This window comes from Plecotus auritus (genome assembly GCF_963455305.1).
Source record: "Plecotus auritus genome assembly, chromosome: 7".
In the NCBI taxonomy this organism is placed as follows: Eukaryota; Metazoa; Chordata; class Mammalia; order Chiroptera; family Vespertilionidae; genus Plecotus; species Plecotus auritus.
The window spans coordinates 45951276-45970157 of record NC_137774.1 but is presented as its reverse complement, the minus strand read 5'-3'; the positions used below and the strand labels follow the sequence as shown (position 1 = coordinate 45970157).

Below are 18882 nucleotides of genomic sequence, written 5' to 3'. Positions count from 1 at the left end.
TCTACCACTGTGAACTCGATAGCACTACTTAACCTTTCTGATTCGATAGACAAATGTAATCATGACATAGAGTGGTGCAATGCCATCATTGGGAAGACTTGCATAATTCAGTGAACCAATGTTTTATAAGTGATGTGTGTAGATGTTATAAAATCATGCATAGGTAATAGTTTTCATTCAACATGCAAGATAAGACATTGGATTTCAATGAAAACAGTATGAAAAGTTCATTGATAGGGTTTCAGAAGATACATTGCCTCTGATCTTTAAGAAATTATCACTTGTTGAGTTTTGGTGTAGTATCAAAGAATATCCACAATTACTTGAAAAGAGTGTAAAACTACTTTTCCCATTCCAACTATATATCGGTGTAAGGCTGATTTTCTTCATACTTCAACCAAAACAAATTATCACAACAGATTAAATGTAGAAACAGATATGAAAATTGTGGTGTTTTCTATTAAGCCAGATAAGATTTGCAAAAATATAAAACAGTGTCAGTCTTTTTACTTTTTAAAAAACATAGTTAATTTTATAAATGTTACTTATATTAACACATATTCGTTGTTATTTAAAATGAATACATGTACATTTTAAAAACTCAGTTATATAAAACGAAAGATCTTTGTAGTCATTTTCTAAGAGTATAAAAAGGCCCTGAAATAAAAAAGTTTGAATATTTTGTTCATTTTTGTTTGAAAGTAATATTTCATTTCAGATTTTTGACCCTTTTTTTTAATCCAAATGTTTTTGGACATTTGTTTTTTCCAGTTTGGAAACTGGAACATTATGAACATTGACTGCTTCAGTGAACAGCTTTGGACATGTACCTAGTGCGCATAAGCATGCCTTTCTGTAAGGTATAGAACTAGCGGTGGGATTCCTGGATGAGAGAATATGCATATTTTTAACTCATATCTTGAGCTTTTTTAGATAATGCCTGATTTAGTCAGAGTCTAGCAGGAAACAGAAGGCCCTCAAACTAGTTATTTTGAGAGTTTACTAAGGGGATGATTTAGAAACACGTGGATAGAGTTTAGAAAACATGCTAGTTGTACGATATCCAGCAGTAGTGATGGCTGAGAGTCCTTGATACAGCTTGATGTTTAAAGAAGCAATAGGAAAGAACTTTACCTCAACTGGGAGAGGATAGTTGTATGGAAAGAGCTTCCTGATAGGAATCGTGATCCCTAAAGAGGGATGCCCATAACTCATGACAACTGGCAGGGAAGAGCCTGGGGAATAAATTACCTGTCTTTACCTCCTCCCATCCTCAGTCTCCGGCTAATGTCTCCCATGGGTTGAATTCAGTTTGAAGTCAGAGGAGAGAGGGGTTTGATTTTATATATATATATAACTAGAGGCCTGGTGCACGAAATTCGTGCACTTCGGGGGGTCCCTCAGCCTGGCCTGTGACCTCTCACAGTCTGGGAGCCCTCAGGGGATGTCTGACTGACAGCTTAGGCAGTCAGACATCCTTAGCACTGCTGCAGAGGTGGGAGAGGCTCCTACCACCGCCACTGGGCTCACCAGCCGTGAGCCCGGCTTCTGGCTGAGCGGCGCTCCCTCTGTGGGAGTGCACTGACCACCAGGGGCAGCTCCTGCATTGAACGTCTACCCCCTGGTGGTCAGTGTGCGTCATAGTGACCAGTCGTTCTGCAGTTTGTTCAATTTGCATATTAGCCTTTTATTATATAGGATTTTATGTTTAGATTTTTAAATTTATTTTTAGAGAGAGAGGAAGGAAGAGTGAGAGACAGAGAAACAGAGAAACATTGATGTGAGAGTGAAACATCAATTGGCTGCCCCCTGTATACCCCCTATGGGAGGATGAAGCCAAAACCTGGGCATGTGCCTTGACCAGGAGGTGAATTGGCAACCCTTCCGTGCTTCTTTCATGCACAGGATGATGCCCAGCCAACTTGAGTCACACTAACCAGGGCAATGATATATTTTATTTCATTTTATATTTTAGGTCAGCCTCAGATCCATTTGGAATTAAATTTTGTGGACAGTGTAAGATTGATTTTTTTTTCCCCAAATGGCTCTCCAATTGACCAGTGTTGTTTACTGAAACAGTCCTATCTCACTGCTCTGAAGTGCCACCTTTGTTATAAACCAGGTGTTCATGAATATGTTGACTTCTTAGTATGTTTTATGGGTCTGTGTGCCTGTCTACGAGCCAGTAGATATTGTCTTGGTTATTATAGCTTTGTGTGTGTGCATACACACACACTCACACACGCCCTTATTGGAAATTTGATTGGGATTTGTTGATTCTATAGGTCAATTTGGAGAAGATATGAGATCTTTACAGTATTTGGTCTTGTAGTTTATGTGTATACCTATTTATTTATTTTTAAAATTTTTCTCAATATATTTTATTTCCTTTGTAGAGACCATGTACATCTTTTGTTGAATTTATTTTTGTGTATTTGATTTTCAGGTGCTATTTTAAAATGATGTCCTACATAATGCTTTTTAATTGTTACCATTATGTACAAATACAGTTGCTATGTTTTTTACAATTTTTGTATATTGACTTTATAATCACTAACCTTAGTAAGTTTAATTATTAATTATAATAGTTCAGCTGGATATTCTTTTGGATTTTCTATGAATACATTCAGTGTTGTCTGCAAATACTGACAGTTTCCTTTCCAATTCTTATGTAGTTCTTTTGTCGACAAAAGTAAGTCAAAACCTATAGATAAATTTTATAAGAGTTTGAGCCAAAAAATTGAGGACCAACTCACAAGAAAAATCTCAAAGGAGTGAGTAAATGCTCTGGAGAATGACACTTTTGCAGTTCTTTTTTCTACTTTAGAATCAAAGGAGAAGGCTACATGCAATCCATTAGTGGTAGGTTAAAGAGGTGGGAGAAAGCAAGGGGGAGGTGTCTCTAGAATTGGATGGAAAGCAAAATGGAGAGATACATACTTGTTTTACATCAGTGGGTACAGGATAGTTAACATTTAACTTTTACAGTAAATAGAGATGGTAAGGACAACGAGAAAATGAGCTTTGGGGTTGTCCTGTGAAGGTGGGTGGTTATGCCTCTGAGAGGTCTGGAAAAGATGGTTACTGATATTCCAAGGGTATGTTATTTTTAGATGCACAAAAACAATGGACAGGGCTCCCTTAAGGCAAAGATTGACCTTTTATTAAGGAATCTATAAGCTCACAATGTGACTATGCCTCATGATCTGCCCAGTTAGGAAATTTATGATCAGATCATCCTATGTGGTTAGGTTACATGGTCACTGAGCTTGTCAGGCTTGCTACAAAGCCCCTCTCCCATTCACACTTTAACTTGCTTTATTGCGCTGTCTAGGACCTTCCTTCAGTAAATGTATGTTGAATAGAAGTAGTGATTGGAAGCATCTTTATATCATTCCTATGCCAGAGGGAAAGCTTTCATCATTAAGAATGATGCCAGGCCAGCAGGAGGAGCCGCGGGCAGTTGGCCGGCTGGCCCCACCCCCGATCAGAGTTTTGGGGGCCGATCTGGGGTGGGGCGGGGCCGGGCCGGCCAGGGGAAGGGCCACAGGCGGTTGGCCAGCCGGCCCCACCCCCCAATCGGGGTGTTGGGGCTGATCAGGGTCAGGCCGGCTGGGTGCGAGGGCGAGTCAATCGGGGCCCGGATCAGGCTGGTTGGCTACTGCAGTGCTCGTCATAGCCACTGGTTGATCTGGTCGTTCTGCCATTCCAGTCACTGGGCTTTTATATGTATAGACTAGAGGCCCGGTGCATGAAATTCGTGCACAGGGGTCCCCCAGCCCAACCTGCACCCTCTACAATCCAGGAGCTCTCAAGGGATGTCCTACTGATGGCTTAGGCCCACTCCTGTGGTTCTCTGCTCTCTGCGGGGCCTGGGGGTTTCTCTGCAGCCATGGAGATGAAGCCCCCATGCCCTGCTGTCCGCTCTCTGCCTGCCACCGCCACACGCCATGCGAAGGAAGCCCCAATGCCCTGCAGTGTGCTCTGTCTGCCAGGCCTGGGGGCTTCGCCGACACCGACACACTAGGGAAGCCCCCAAGCCCTGATGTCCGGGCTCTGTCTGCCGGGCCTGGGGCTTCCCCACCATCACCCTGCGAACGAAGCCCCCAAGCCCTGCTGTCTGGGCTCTGTCTGCTGGTCCTAGGGCTTCCCCGCTGCTGCCGCACTAAGGAAGCCCCCAAGTCCTGCTGTCCGGGCTCTGTCTGCCATGTCTGGGGCGGATCCAGCCTTACCGCTTGGTCCCCCCGAACCCCGGCGGGGCTGACAGGCTGCAGCACGGGTGGAGCGGGGAGGCTGGATCCACCCCCTCCAGCAGTGGATCCAGCCTCGCTGCTCTGACTGACAGGCCCAGACACTCCAGCAACAGGGCTGAGGGGACTGGGCACCACCATCTTGTGGCTATGGGACCGCCATTTTGTCACGGAGTAACGGTTAATTGGCATATTACTCTTTTATTAGATAGGATACATTGTTGTGAATTTTATATATAGGTTGTCCTCCAAGAATGTATACACACACTTGGAATAATTATAAAGGCAGTGTTTATTAAAATACATTTCATTTTCAAATTTGAGCTATCAGCTATTAAAGTGTGTATACACTTTTTTGGGACACCCTGTATTTCTGTAAATGAGACTGATTTAAAATTTTCCTTTCTTGCAGTGTCCTTGTCCTATTTTGCTATCAAGATTATGTTGGCTTTATAAAGTGAATTGAGTAATATTTTATGTTTGTTTGTTCTCTGAAAGAGTTTGGATATGATTGATGTTATTTCTTTTTAAAATAACAATATATATTTTTTGTGGGAATGTTTTTCTTTCATAAATGTAGAACTTTTCAGATTTTAAATTTCTTGTATCAGTTTTGATAATTTTTTCTAGGAATTTGTCTATTTCGCCTAAATTTTCAAATTTATTGTCATAAAGTTGTTCATAATACCCTCTTATTTTCTGTAGGATTTGTAGTGATGTTCACTTTTATTCCTGATACTAAAATTTGTTCTACCCTTTTTTTTTTAAATTAAGCTCATCAGAGATTTATCAGTATTACTAGTCTTTTCAAAGAACAGACTTCTGACTTTGTTGGTCCTCTTTTTCCTCCCTCCCTCCCTTCCTTTCTTCCTTCCTTCATCTAACCACCTTATTCTTTACCTGTCTATCTACCTTCACACATTTGGGTTTTTTTTCCTACAGTCATCTGCACATGATGTTTTTGGTCAGTGATGGAAAATATATATATATATATATATATATATATATATATATATATACACACATATATATATATATATATATGTATGTATATATATGACAGTGGTCTCATAAGATTATAACGTAACTGGAAATTCCTATTACCCAGTGAGGTGGTAATGTGTAATGCACAATGAAGTTCACAGATACTTACCATTGCGTTACAGTTGCCTAAGTATTCAATACAGTAACATGCTGCACAGGTCTGCATCCTAGGAGTTTATAGGGCAACAGAATTTGACACTGCAAAATATGTGCCTTTGGCATAAGGATTATTCTAGGCTAATTTTAAGAAACAGCAGACATGGGAGAAGCTCTGAAAAACGAAGTAGAAGTTGCCCTTTGTAAAGGTAACAAATTTGTAAGGAAAATCTCCATTAGTAAGGGCACCTCCCTCCTGTACCTGGTAGAGAGGGATGACCTTATTTCTGGGAACTCTTATTAATTCAGAAGATTTATATCTGCAGAACAACCTTACCCTGTTTACTGTGTTTTTTTCCTGGTAATCTTCCATAACTGACTTGCCCACCCCAATATCCTCTTTCTTTTTCTTTTTCTTTTTTTTTTTTTAATTCTCATCTGAGGATATTTTTCCATTGATTTTTAGAGTGGAAGAGAGAGGGAAAGACAGAAACATCGATGTGAGAGAAACACATCTGTTGGTTGCCTCCTCCATGAGCCCCAACCAGGGCCCAGGCCAAGAAGGAGCCCTTGACCAGAATTGAATCTGGGACCTTTGGTCCGAAGGCTGATGCTCTATTGATTCACTGAGCCAAACCGGCTAGGGCAGTGGTCGGCAAACGGCGGCTCGCGAGCCACATGCGGCTCTTTGGCCCCTTGAGCATGGCTCTTCCACAAAATACCACGGCCTGGGCGAGTCTATTTTGAAGAAGTGGCGTTAGAAGAAGTTTAAGTTTAAAAAATTTGGGTCTCAAAAGAGATTTCAATCGTTGTACTGTTGATATTTGGCTCTGTTGACTAATGAGTTTGCCGACCACTGGGCTAGGGCTATCCTCTTGTTTTCAGCTGAAGATGGTATTTAAGGTAGTGATTTCAGTCATTTTGGCAAATTACTGTTTTCCTGGGTCTCTCCCATGTATACAGGAGGTATACATATTACTAAACTTTTTTGGTTTTCTTCTTTTAATCTCTTATCACAGGGATGTCTCAGCCACGAACCCAGTAAGAGGGAAGGTTATTTTTCCTCCTCTAGACTCTAGAGCAGGGGTGGGCAAACTTTTTGACTCGAGGGCCACAATGGGTTCTTAAACTGGACCGGAGGGCCGGAACAAAAGCATGGATGGAGTGTTTGTGTGAACTAATATAAATTCAAAGTAAAGGAGCGGAGGGGAGAGCAAGAGAACCGGATAGAACGGCCGGATCCGGCCCACGGGCCGTAGTTTGCCCAAGGCTGTTCTAGAGCAATGGGCTGCACCATATAGCCTCGATGTGCAGTAGGCTCTACCACTTAGGCTTTTGAAATGTACACTATGATGTTTGCACAAGGATGCAGTCACCTAACAACACATTTCTCAGGTGTATCCTTCTCATTAAGTGGCCACAACTGTACTGTTAACCTAAAAATAAAGGCCAAAGTGAGAGGCAACAAGCATTTCTTTTGAGATCAAAAAGAATAGCTGTTTGGAAAGCACTGCCTTAGGCATTAGCCCAAATAGAATTCCATTAGGAGACAAAGGCAGGGGGCATCGATGAGAAAGGGATCGGGAACAGTCACACCAAAAGGCGCAAGGCATTTCTGTAGGTGCAGATAAATTAACTAGTGGCTCTAATTCTAAAAATGTTTTACTTTTCAGTCTGGAAGTCATCAGTCTAGTTATATCAGATTTCTCGTTATCTTTGCAAACAGTTGTTGGAGGTAAGTGCTGGTTATTTGCCCTATTTTAACATTCCGGAAGGGTTGAGGCAGAAGACCTGCAAGGCAGCTCCTCTGGGATGTAGCTGACGCCATTTTAAAGTGGCTCTGTTTATATTATACTAGGGGCCCAGTGCATGAATTCATGCACCTTGAAAGGCACTGTGGGCTGCGAGGCTGTGGTGGGCACAGGGGCAGGTCTCAGCCCATCCTCCGCACCCCCACCCGGCCCCTCCTGCCGCGACCCTTGGGTCCCCAGTCTGCCACCAGGGCAGCCCCGCTCCCGCCGCCACCACTCCCATGTGCTGACAGCGCCGGCCCCGCTTGCACCCACTGATGGCACAGAGCGATTGGGGCCGGCACCAGCAGCAGGTGCGAGCGGGGCTGGCCTTGTCAGCGGGTACAAGCGGCAGCTGCTGCCCCAATCACCCCTCAGGAGCAGGGGGAGGTGGAGAAGCCCTCAGGGGCCAGCAATTGGGGCCAGCAGCCACCGCCCGCACCCTCTGACAGCACTGAGTGATTGGGACTGGCGCTGGGCGCTGGCAGCGGGTGCGAGCAGGGATGGCGCCGGCAGTAGGTGTGAGCGCTCGGTGGGACCATGGCACACGGGAGCAAAGAATTTTCAGTAACCACCAGAGGTTCGCCCTGATGACAGCGACTGGCGCCCCATCTTGGTCTGGTGCCCTGCTCACCTGCTCCACCATCCCACCACAGCCGATGCTCACCATGTTCCATGCTCTGCTGCCGACACCATGTTCCGCACATGCCCCCTGGTGGTCAGCGCACATCATAGAGACCGGTTGCTCGGTTGTTCCGCATATTAGGGTTTTATATAGAGATTTTTCAGTATTTTCTGTGGGTTTAATTTGTTCGCTCTTATTTTTGTGATGGAAAATTAGATCACCGTTGTTTTTTCAGCTAGTCATTTCTAATATGTACTTTAAAGGCTATACATTTCATTCTAAGGTAAAAGCTTTAGCAGTATTCTACAAGTTTTAATATATGTTTTTATTGTTCATTCAGTTCAAAATAATGAGGATGTCTTTGTTGCTTCCATGGGTTATTTAGAAGTAAATTGCTTAATTTCCAAACATAAAGGGATTTTTAGGTTTATTCTTTTATTTCTGATATAATTCCCCCTTGGTCAGAGAACATAACCTGAATAGTTTTAGTCCTTTGAAATTTGTTAGACTTGCTGTATAGTTCATCATATGATCAGTTTGGATAAGAGGTGATCTTGCCCTTGAAAAACATGTATGCTAAAAAAAAAATTAAAAAAATTAAAAAAAAAGAAAAACATGTATGCTGCAGTTATTGGATGCAGTGTCTCTTACATGTGCAGTGTCATTCAATTTTGCATGTTCTCACAGTTTTTTATCTGCTTGTTCCTTACTACTGTTAAAATCTTTGTTTCTCTGTTTAATTCTGTCAATTTTTGCTATATACTATTGAAGTTATATTATAACATATGAACAAATGTAGAATGTTTATATCTTTCTGGTGAATCATCATGATCTCCATTTTTAGTAATGCAGCGTTGTCTGACATTAGTGTTAGCTTGGACCTCAGAGCACTTAAACTCCACTTACTCCTCCCTCGCAAAGTTATGTGCCACTGCTGTTTAATTCTCTGTATTTTATTTTATTTATTTATATTTTTATTTCAGAGAGGAAGGAAGAGGCAGAGAGAGAAAAACATCAATGGTGAGAGAGAATCATTGATTGGCATATCCCCTACTGGGGATTGAGCCCACAACCTGGTCATGTGCCCTGACCAGAATCGAACTGTGACCCTGGTTCATAGGTCAATGCTTAACCACGGAGCCACACCAGCTGGGCTAATTCTCTATATTTTAAATCCCTCAAGAGGCTTATTCCTTCTTGGTCAGCATCCATTTAGGTTTATTCATTTACTTCCTATTGCTTTTTATTTTTTTCTACATCTCTTAGCTTCTATCTTTCTTTTAGAAAGGGGTCTCTATTTGTCTGACAGTGTCTGTATTTCATCTTCATTTTTTAAGTTCTTTTTCCCCCCCCTGGATTTGGAATTTCAAGCTGGCAGTTATTTCCTTTCAGCCTATGAAGATGTTCTCCCTTCATCTTTTTTTTTCTTTTTTTTCTGTTGAGAATTCAGCTTATAGTTTTATTGCTGTTTCTTTTTGAAGATAATCTCTTTTTCCCTACTGGCTATTTCTAAAATTTTCTCTTTGCTTTTGGCTTTCAGCAGTTTTACTCTAATGTGCTAAGGTAAGGTTTTTTAACATATTCTGGTTGGAATTCGTAGCATTTTTTAATCTGTGGCTTGATGTCTTTTGTTAGTTCTGGAAAATTCTTAGCCTTTATCTCTTCAGATATGCTTCTGCTACATTCTCTCTTTTCTTCTTGGAATCAAATACCTCGTCTTTCAGACCTTTTTATCATGTCCCATATATCTGTCCCATTCTTCTATATTCCTGTTTTTTCTCCCCGGCTTCAGTCTGGATATTTGCTTCTAATTAAAATGTCAACTAACTCTTTCTTCAGCTGTATCTCATTTGCTGTTAAACACATCTATTGAATTATTTATTTCAGTTGTCCTGTTTTCCAATTTTAGAATTTTTATTTGAGTTTTCTTTTAATAGTTTCCAATTCTCTGTCAGAATTCTCAATCATGTCTTAGTATTTGAAAATATTATCCAAGTTAATAATACACGGCAATATAAATAGGCTCACAGGAGATCCAGATTTTGTCTTGTATTTTAGTTATTGTATATGAAAAATTGTGAGGGTAATTTGAGACTCTGGATGACAATAAGCTCATTCTAGAACTCTTTGGACAGGCCACGGGGGCTAGCACTGAAGACCCTCAGTGATTGCCATCCTTCCCAACAAGGCTGCGGGCGGGTCTGTTTCTGGTAACTCTGCTGAAAGCACAGCGTGTTCACCTTCCTCCTGGGTTACCCAAACTCTGCATTTTCTTCTCCCAGCCTTGCTTTCTGCTGAAAGCTCTGCTCAGCTTCTTGCTTCTCAGCATCAGTTTTTGGGATTGGTGACTATTAGCTGCCTAGAAAAGAAAGAACAATACTTCTGTATCATCAAATATTCAGTCATTTTTCAGATTTTCCGTACGTTTCATAAATGTTTATTATAGTTGGTCTATTCAGGATCCAAACAAGGTCAATGTATATCGTAATTGGTGGTTATGTCTCTTCTAATCTATGTTCCCCTCTTTTTATTTCTTCTTTTTTTTTTTTTTAATTTGAAAGACAAGGTCAATTGTGCTGTAGAATTTCCCATATTTGGGATTTTACTAATCCATTCCTGTGGCGCTTCCTATAAAGTACTGATTGGTTCCAGAGGCTTGAACGGATTTAGGAGGCAATAATGCCAGAGTGTCTTTCACTTTATGATGTTGAGATTAATCAGTGAGTTAGTAGTGGTCAGTTTGGATTTTGGCAGCCCTGTTTGTGTATTGGGAGTGTCCTCGTCTGCCATTCACCTAAGGCTTTTAGTAGCCAGTGGGGGGAGCGCTGTCCAGATCTATTATGTTTTTAGGGGCTGCAAAATGGTGCCAGTCTACTGCAACCACTCCTTGTGTTTATTGTCTCGATGGATTCTGTTTAACTCTATGTATACTAGTACACCCTCCCTCCCACATGCACACTAAGTTTTCTAGTTTTTTTTTTAATTCTTTTTACAGTTTTAGCCTGTTTCCCTCCAAAGGAACTATAATAATTAATATTTATTTATCCTTTCTCTTCTCTCCATATTCATCTGTCTTCTAAATATTTTTTATTGGTTTTATCTGTCTGCCTCTTTTTATTATTTTACACTTGTTCTATTTTTCTTTAAGAAAGACACCCTCTGAGGGAAGGCTGGGAGGGTGAGGGAAGGGTCGGAGATCAACCAAAGGACTTGTATGCGTGTATATAAGCATAACCAGTGGACACATAGTGGGGTGAGGGCCTGTGCTGGGGGGCGGGAGCAGGTGGGGAGAGGTCAATGGGCAAAAAAGGAGACATGTAATACTTTCAACAATAAAGAATTTAAATTAAAATAATAATAATAAAAATTAATGGAAAGAAAGAAAGACACCCTCTGAGAATGTGTCCATTCTATCACTTGATTTCCTGATATCCATTCAGCCCTTTTTTCCCCACTGTGGGTTTTAATTTTTTTAAATTTCAGATTATTCCTTATAGTTCTTCCTTGCTTTAGTCACCTCTTTTTTCCTTATGCATTTCTGTTCCGATATGTAGAATCCATATTATATTAAATTTGGTTGCAGCTATAACACTGTTTCCTAAAGTTTCCTTTTAGCTGATTTTGTAGATAATTTCCACAGGTAATTTCTTTCTCCAGATCCTCTGGATAATGATCTCCTTATTACATAGGGTTGTTTGTTGTCTCTTAAACACACGTGAATTGTTTGTTTTCTCTTAAACACACGGGAATATTATCTAGGTGCGATGTTTGCATGTGGTGTGAGAGAATTGTTCTTCCCTTCTTTTCTTTGGGTGGTGTCTTCTGAGAGCTGCAGCTGGGTGTAGGTTGTACAGTGCTCCCACGTCAGTCCCCCATTCCTGATTCCTCTCCCTTTCACTGACATTGCCCCTGCCTCGTTTCCTGGCTCTCTAATACTCGGAACCTATGAAATAATGTGTACACTATCCCTACTTTCTTAAACAGAGGCCTGACACTGAAAGGATGAGTGGAATTTCCCAGCACTAGACAAGGGGTGCACATTCCTGGCAGAGTGATCAGCATATATAGAGGCTTGGAGACATAGAGCGCATAGCCTGTTTGAAAATTGCTAACTATTTTGTGCAAATATTTTTGTATTTCCCTTATGTATATAATGTTACTCAGTGTCTTAAAGGCCACGCAAACTTACCCCTCAAGCCGTTGCAATTCTTGAGGTTTTTCTCATGGCTTTAGCAATTCAGTATTTCCAACTGCTCCCTAGGTAATCTACCTGTTGTAATGAATCCCCTTTTAACAAACTGTAATCTCAAAATGTTAAAAGGGGATTCATTATTTTTCCCACAAATCAAATCATTTTTCTTGTCCAACAGTAACCTTTCCAGCTCTCAAGCTTGGAGTCTTTAACTTCTATCTTAAGTGGTTTTTCTCTCTTCCAAGTTACTGAGTACGTTGCGTCTCCATCCAGCTTTCCCTGTGACTCATCCCCTCTCTGTTTTGTATTGCCTTTCTCTCATCTCAGCTGTGACTGGGCCAGGCTGTTATCAGCAGGCTCCATTTCCTGCTTCTCACCTCTTGCCCCTTCACTCTATTTTCCACATGGCTGCCAGGTTTATACATTTTCAAAAATGCTGCTTTCTTTCCATCACTCGTCTCTGCTGAATCTCTGGTACCTAATCATCTATAGAGGACAACATCTAAATTGTTCAGTTTGACCTTCTGGGCTCATGCCTCACATTCCAGGGTACAAACAATTTGCAGCTAGACTGGACTTCTCACTCTGCCTTGGGTATATTCCCCCCCCACCTAGTTTTAATATTTTAATAGGGACTCCTTTATACCCCCTCTTGACCTAATAGTGTTTAAAAAAGAACATCAAAGACCATCTAGGTTTGAATTTGTATTCCTAGTTTTACAGTTTCTGACAGGATGGCCCTGACTTTCAGTGCCTGGGGCTAATGTGTTCTGCTTCAGTAGAGTTTCTCTACTATTTATAATTTCTCTAAATCTTTCTCTTCCTAGTGCCACTCTTTTTTTAGTGCCATATATTGTCTTGTTTATTTAATGAATACTTATTGTCATCATGTCTAGAGTGTATGCATCATGAAGGTGCTTAATATCTTGTGCATGTCTTTAATAAAACATTTTTAAAACACACCTTTATTTGATGTTAGGGAGAGGAAGGGAGAGAGAGAAACATCGATTCGTTGTTCTACTTTATGCATTCAGTGGTTGATTCTTGTATGCGCCCTGACCAGAGATTGAACCCACAATCTTGGTGCATCAGACAACGCTCCAACCGAGCTACCTAGCCAGGACCTGTGTATGTCCTTAAATACTTCTGTGGAGTTTAACTTAAACTTTAAGGTACCAAAGAAATTATTTTAACATATCGCCCTCTTACCGAGTGCCTTAGGGAAGGACAAAAGTGATAGAGTGTCAGTTCAGTTATCACTTATGCAGGAGCCCAACATTTGAGCTAATTTTTTGGATATAAGCTGCCTCTTTAAGCACTTAAATTTAATGTTTCCACTTAAATACTTATTACGGCCCTTTGGCAAGCACAGAGTACTGATGACTATTTAACCTTATTTTTTGACGACTTACTCATATTTGTGAGACTTATTCATTTTTTTAATCCTAGTCCTCAGAAACACATGGTAGACACATGTTGGAATTATTTCTTTATTTTTATTTTTTTAATATATTTTTATTGATTTCAGAGAGGAAGAGAGGGAGAGAGATAGAAACATCAATGATGAGAGAGAATCATTGATCAGTTACCTCCTGCATGCCCCCTACTTTGCAATCGGGGTCGGGGCACGTGCCCTGACTGGGAATCGAACTGGTGACCTCCTGGTTCGTGAGTCGATGTTCAGCCACCGAGCCAAGTGAATTATTTCTGATTAAAAATGTCATTGTTATGATTTGTTACCATGTCATACATATAGAATGTATGTTTCTGGGAGGTTTTTTGTTTTGTTTTTTGCCAGTCTAATTACTTGCCTCTTATAAAAGTAAAATATATAATCTGTAGCTTCATGATAGACTATTATCTAATTTTGAATAAAAAAAAGAGGTGATATATTTAAAAATGCATTAAGATGTATAGTTATGATTTGTTAACTTTATATAAATAAAACTCAATAACAAAATATTCAGATCGCTTCTCCTCAGCTTCCTCACCCTTAGTACAATCTTTGTTTTTATTATCTCTCAATGCCTTTTTGTCATATTGGTGGCAGAGAGGCTGGGCTAGTTAGATGAGAGACTTGATTTGGGAGGAAGAGCCAAGTTGATGGTGTGAGAAGCCCGAGTTAGCCAGGGTTGTCTGAGCTGTGTGCTCTACTCTGAGAGCCAGCAGTCTGGAGACCTAAGTGATCAGCAAGGGAGGGCAAGTACGCTGGCTCAGGCTGTAAGGCAGGCAGCCCAGATCAGTGACCTGAGGGCAGGGTCTTTTTGCCTTTTGTCCTCTCCTGTACCCCTGAGCCAGGTGAGGAAGGGCATTCCACGTTAGAGCCTACAATTGTGAGTTTCGGAAACAGAACAGCTACAGAGATAGTTCTGATCACTTAACCTTTTTTGGCAGGATTTCCTTCTCTTGTTTTAGCGTTAGTAACTGCAGTATTCAAAACAGAGTAATCTCTAGAGTGCCTTCTGGTGGCAACTGCCAAGGGTTTCAGCCCTTCCCAACACAGCTGCTGGTTAGACTCTCCCTTGGTCTCCCTGGGGAGCTGAACACGTCAGTTCTCAGCCGCCTGTGGTGTCCTCTCGCCTTTGGATTTGGTCTACCCCAGTCACCTTAAATACAAGGTCTGCTTCATAGTGTGACTGAGTGTCCTTTCCAAATCCTCAGTCCCTCAGAGGACTGGAGCATCTGGCAGCAATCCTAACTGCTCTTGTTTTTCTCTAATTCCCAGGATCAATTTTGTAGATTATTCTCAGAAATCATTCCATGTGAACTTAAAAACCCCAAAGTCAAAAGTGTTAGTATCAGTTCTGTGTACTGATTACTGATCAGGCAAGGCCTGTGTCTTCTAGACGAGTGGCTTTAAACATTGAGGACCTCCAAGAGCTTTTGTTTATGTGGGTTATATTTATTGATATTTACTGTATTAGAAATTAAAGCAAAATTTTAAAATATTTATCAATTCATTTAAAAATAATAAACCATTTACTTAAATAAATTCACTTAAATATATAACAAGTTAATTAAATTATTTTTATGGGAAAAAATATATTTTCCAAAAAAGAAAAATTAGAAGAGTGAAAAGTTTACATATTTGTAAATCTTTTTAATAATCTTCTTTTCAGATAACTGTGGGTATTTTCTTTGATAGTATACCCAAAATTAAATGGTGCTTTCTTAAAAATTAGTTGCAGTGTGGAATCTGAAACTACATTAATGAACTTTTCATACCTAGTACTCTTGGGAAAGAATGTGTGAAAAGACAACATTGTTTGAATCTTATGGTAGCCCTGTGAAGTCATGAGGCATATATTATTATTTCCATTTTACAGATGAAGTGATTGATCCAGGAGAGAGCCACTTAAAAATCTCTCTGTGACAGAACTACTTGTGGTTTAGAATTGCCTCTCCTGCACTAGATTTAATTTTGGGACTAGATTAATTATCCAAAGGATAAAGTCTCCTGTTCAGATGACTGTGTGATTTCTATTTGTCTGATATATGCCTTTTTTAAAACACTGTATTTTATTTTTATTCTAGACTTATTCTGGACTCTTCTGTGTAGTCATAAATCCTTACAAGAACCTTCCAATTTACTCTGAGAATATTATTGAAATGTATAGAGGGAAGAAACGTCATGAGATGCCTCCACACATCTATGCTATATCTGAGTCTGCTTACAGATGCATGCTTCAAGGTAACTGGAAATGTTACAATACGAAATGCTTAGAGTTTCTTAAACGTAGTTAGGTATCTTATTAGATGCTGCATTCATAAAAAATATTAAATTTTTAAAATACTAGAAATTAAAGTAATAAATGTTTATTGTAAAAAATTATGAATTCTTAAAATTAGAATGGGCAAAATGGCAATTTTTATAGGAAGCTGGTATGTTTGTTGCTTCATAAATACTCCATGTTAATTTTTATGTTCAAAAACTCCTAGTATATGCATCTGATCCACACCACAAGGCAGTATAAGCAAAACTCTGTTACATTACATTTTAAAACCAACAGGAAGAGCCAACAGGAAGAATAATAAACAGAAAAGGTGAATGTTTCAGTGGGGAAAGAAAGGTTATAAAATATTTCTTATTTAAATGTATGTAAAAGAGACAGCAAAAGTTTAAAAATGTGTTGAGTTGGTTGATTTTTATCGTTTTCTTTTGGATTTAGAATGAAATATAAATATTAAGAGTCATTCATTTGAATCATGACTTTAGACACATGGTTTATGGAAGGACATGTTTAAAAAAAAACAAAATGTAGCAGTTTTTAATGCATTTAGCATTGCTCAAAAAGACTACATTATACATGGGACTTGCTAGTGCTATGTGAAGTCTGTAACTCCCCCTCTATCTACTTCAATTTTTAAAAAATAAACTCAATAAGATATATTAAAATCTATATGGTTCTTATAAAGTAGTTCCATGATCAGAAAACAGGATATGCTATATCCACCTATCATCAACGTTTGTAGGTCATGGGAAGACTGTCTTGGTGACTAGGTCTGAAGAGGGGAGTGTGAGGGAATTAATAAATTACAATACCCATTTCCTGTTTTGTTTGGATACTTTCACGTACCAGGTCCTCTGAGGCAAATAGGAAGTACTTCAAGATTAAAATAGTGTCAGATTGGTAAGGACAGGTTCAATATCCAAAATCAGTTTAGGCTTAAAAAAAGATTATATTTAATAACCTTTCAGAGCCAAAGAATACTAAGAACGGCTATGGCAGTGATAAATTGCTACTAGATAATGGAGAAAGAAGAATTGTCAGCTTCTTTGTTTTTGGTTTTGTGTCTCTGTTAAGAATAATCTTTATTTACAGAAAAGCTTTATTTACATCATGCAATGTATGAACGAGCAAACTTTGCCTTATATGGGAGAAGAAATTAGAGAAGGTACACTTCTTCCCTAATTGAAACCATAGTTCCTCATTTAAACAAATACGTTCTGCTGTAGTCAATTTAGCTCAGTGGGTAGAGCTTCGGCCTGCGGACCAAAGGGACCCAGGTTTGATTCCCGTCAAGGGCATGTACCTTGGTTGCAGGCTTCTCCTTAGCCCGGGCCCTGGTCGGGGCTCATGCAGGAGGCAATCAATTGATGTGTGTCACATCGATTTTTTTCTCTCTGTCTTTCCCTCTCTCTTCCACTCTCCCTAAAAATCAGTGGAAAAATATCCTCAGGGGAGGATTAAAAAAACAAATACATTCTTACAATTGAGATTGTAACTCTGGTCTTTGAACTATATAGTTTCCAAAAGGCCAGGATGGGCTCACATATATAATTCTCATTTTTCAAAGGGAAGAAGCATCCTGGCTGGTGTTTCTCAGTGGTTAGAGCATCAGCCTACACACCAGAGTGTCCCAGGTTCGATTCCCAGTCAAGGGCCAGGTACCTGGGTTGGAGGTTTGATCCCCGGCCCCAATCGGGGTCAGGGCACGTGTGGAAGGCAACCAATCAATGTGTATCTCTCACATCAATGTTTCTCTCTCTTTCTTGCTCCTCATCCCCACTCCCTTCCACTCTCTCTAAAAATCAATGGAAAATTAACAAAAAAAAGAAGGGTGGGGGGGACACTCCAGACTGCTGAGCTTAATACACCTGCCAGGAAAGATTCTGGACTCTATTGTTAACAGTCTAAAAACAACATGAAAATACTCACCACATTGCTTTAGCTTAGTAGGAAGGGAAATACATTAGACAGTGTAAACAGAGAGACTCTACATGCATTCCGTACTCTGCCATGATATCCTTGTGGCTGTAGGCTGAAAAGTTGCACTTGAAGTGCTTTTAATGATTGAGGTTGGCCAGCTTTATCAGTGTGTGCACAATGGGTTTGTGCCCTTCCCAACATCTTTGTCAGTATACTTAAAGATGTGGGATGCATGATGCATGCCCATAAAACTCGTGGATAACACAAAACTGGGAAGGAAAATAAATATAGCTGATGAAATGAAACAGAATTTTTAAAATATCTTGACAGGTTGAATGGGGAATTAGATCTAACAAAATAGTTAACAGGGATCAGTGTTAACGTCCCAGCGCAGAAGGAGCAAGATGTGGCTCTCTGGTTGCAGGAGGCCTGAGGTTGATGCTGCCAGGACCCTGAGAGTAGGGGACCAACTATCCTCATCTGTCAATAAAGCTTTTGTTTTGTTTTGTTTTTTTTTTAAAAAAAAGATGTGGCTTATCAGCACATCATAGTATTAATACCATCATTAATGCTCGATGAGCATTTATTGATTATTGCTGTGTGCCAGGCACTGAGCTAATTGCTTTTATGTGTATTAGTTAATCTACAACAACAACCCTGAAAAGTAAATAGGATCACTTATCCCTATTTTATGGGACACAAAAAGTTAAAAATGTAACCAAGAAAATGTAACTAGTAAGAGGTATGAGCTAGGATTCAAAACCAAGGCAATGTGACACATTCTTATCCACAAAAATAAACTTCAATGTAAAAGTTAAAAGGAATTACAGTAATTTATAGTTTTTATTACATAATAATTTATAAATTGATACAGGAAATTGAAAAAATGCTAAACAGTTCTGTTGTATTCCATTCTGTAAGCAGGGGGCTACCTGCTAATGTACTATATACATAGCACAATTGGATTGGAACATCTGATAGGGTAGTTCATTGCATATGCGGTGGCTCATGAAGCTCATGCTACCTTCCAATGCTGATCAATCCAGGTTTTCAATTACACATGTGACCAAGTAACTAAATGTAACTGGGCCTCTGAAGGATCTGTTGCTAGAAAAGAGGATACCATGCAGAGGATTCAGAGCATGTGGTCCCACTCAACAGTTCGTTGAATGCAAAACAGAGCTTAATTTTTTTCTTAAGTTTCAATAAAAAGCTCAATAAGTATTTATTGAAT

At 39.8% G+C, this 18882-nt stretch overlaps 1 protein-coding gene across 4 annotated transcripts in view; it reads left to right on the top strand.

Moving 5' to 3' along the window:
* Positions 1-18882, top strand: part of MYH10 (myosin heavy chain 10) — a 141407-nt gene that overhangs the window by 13237 nt on the left and 109288 nt on the right. For all 4 annotated transcript variants that reach the window (XM_080678792.1, XM_080678790.1, XM_080678791.1 and 1 more), the window contains exon 3: positions 15532-15688. In XM_080678792.1, coding sequence (XP_080534918.1) covers positions 15532-15688 — 157 coding nt within the window. The remainder of the gene's footprint in view (positions 1-15531; positions 15689-18882) is intronic.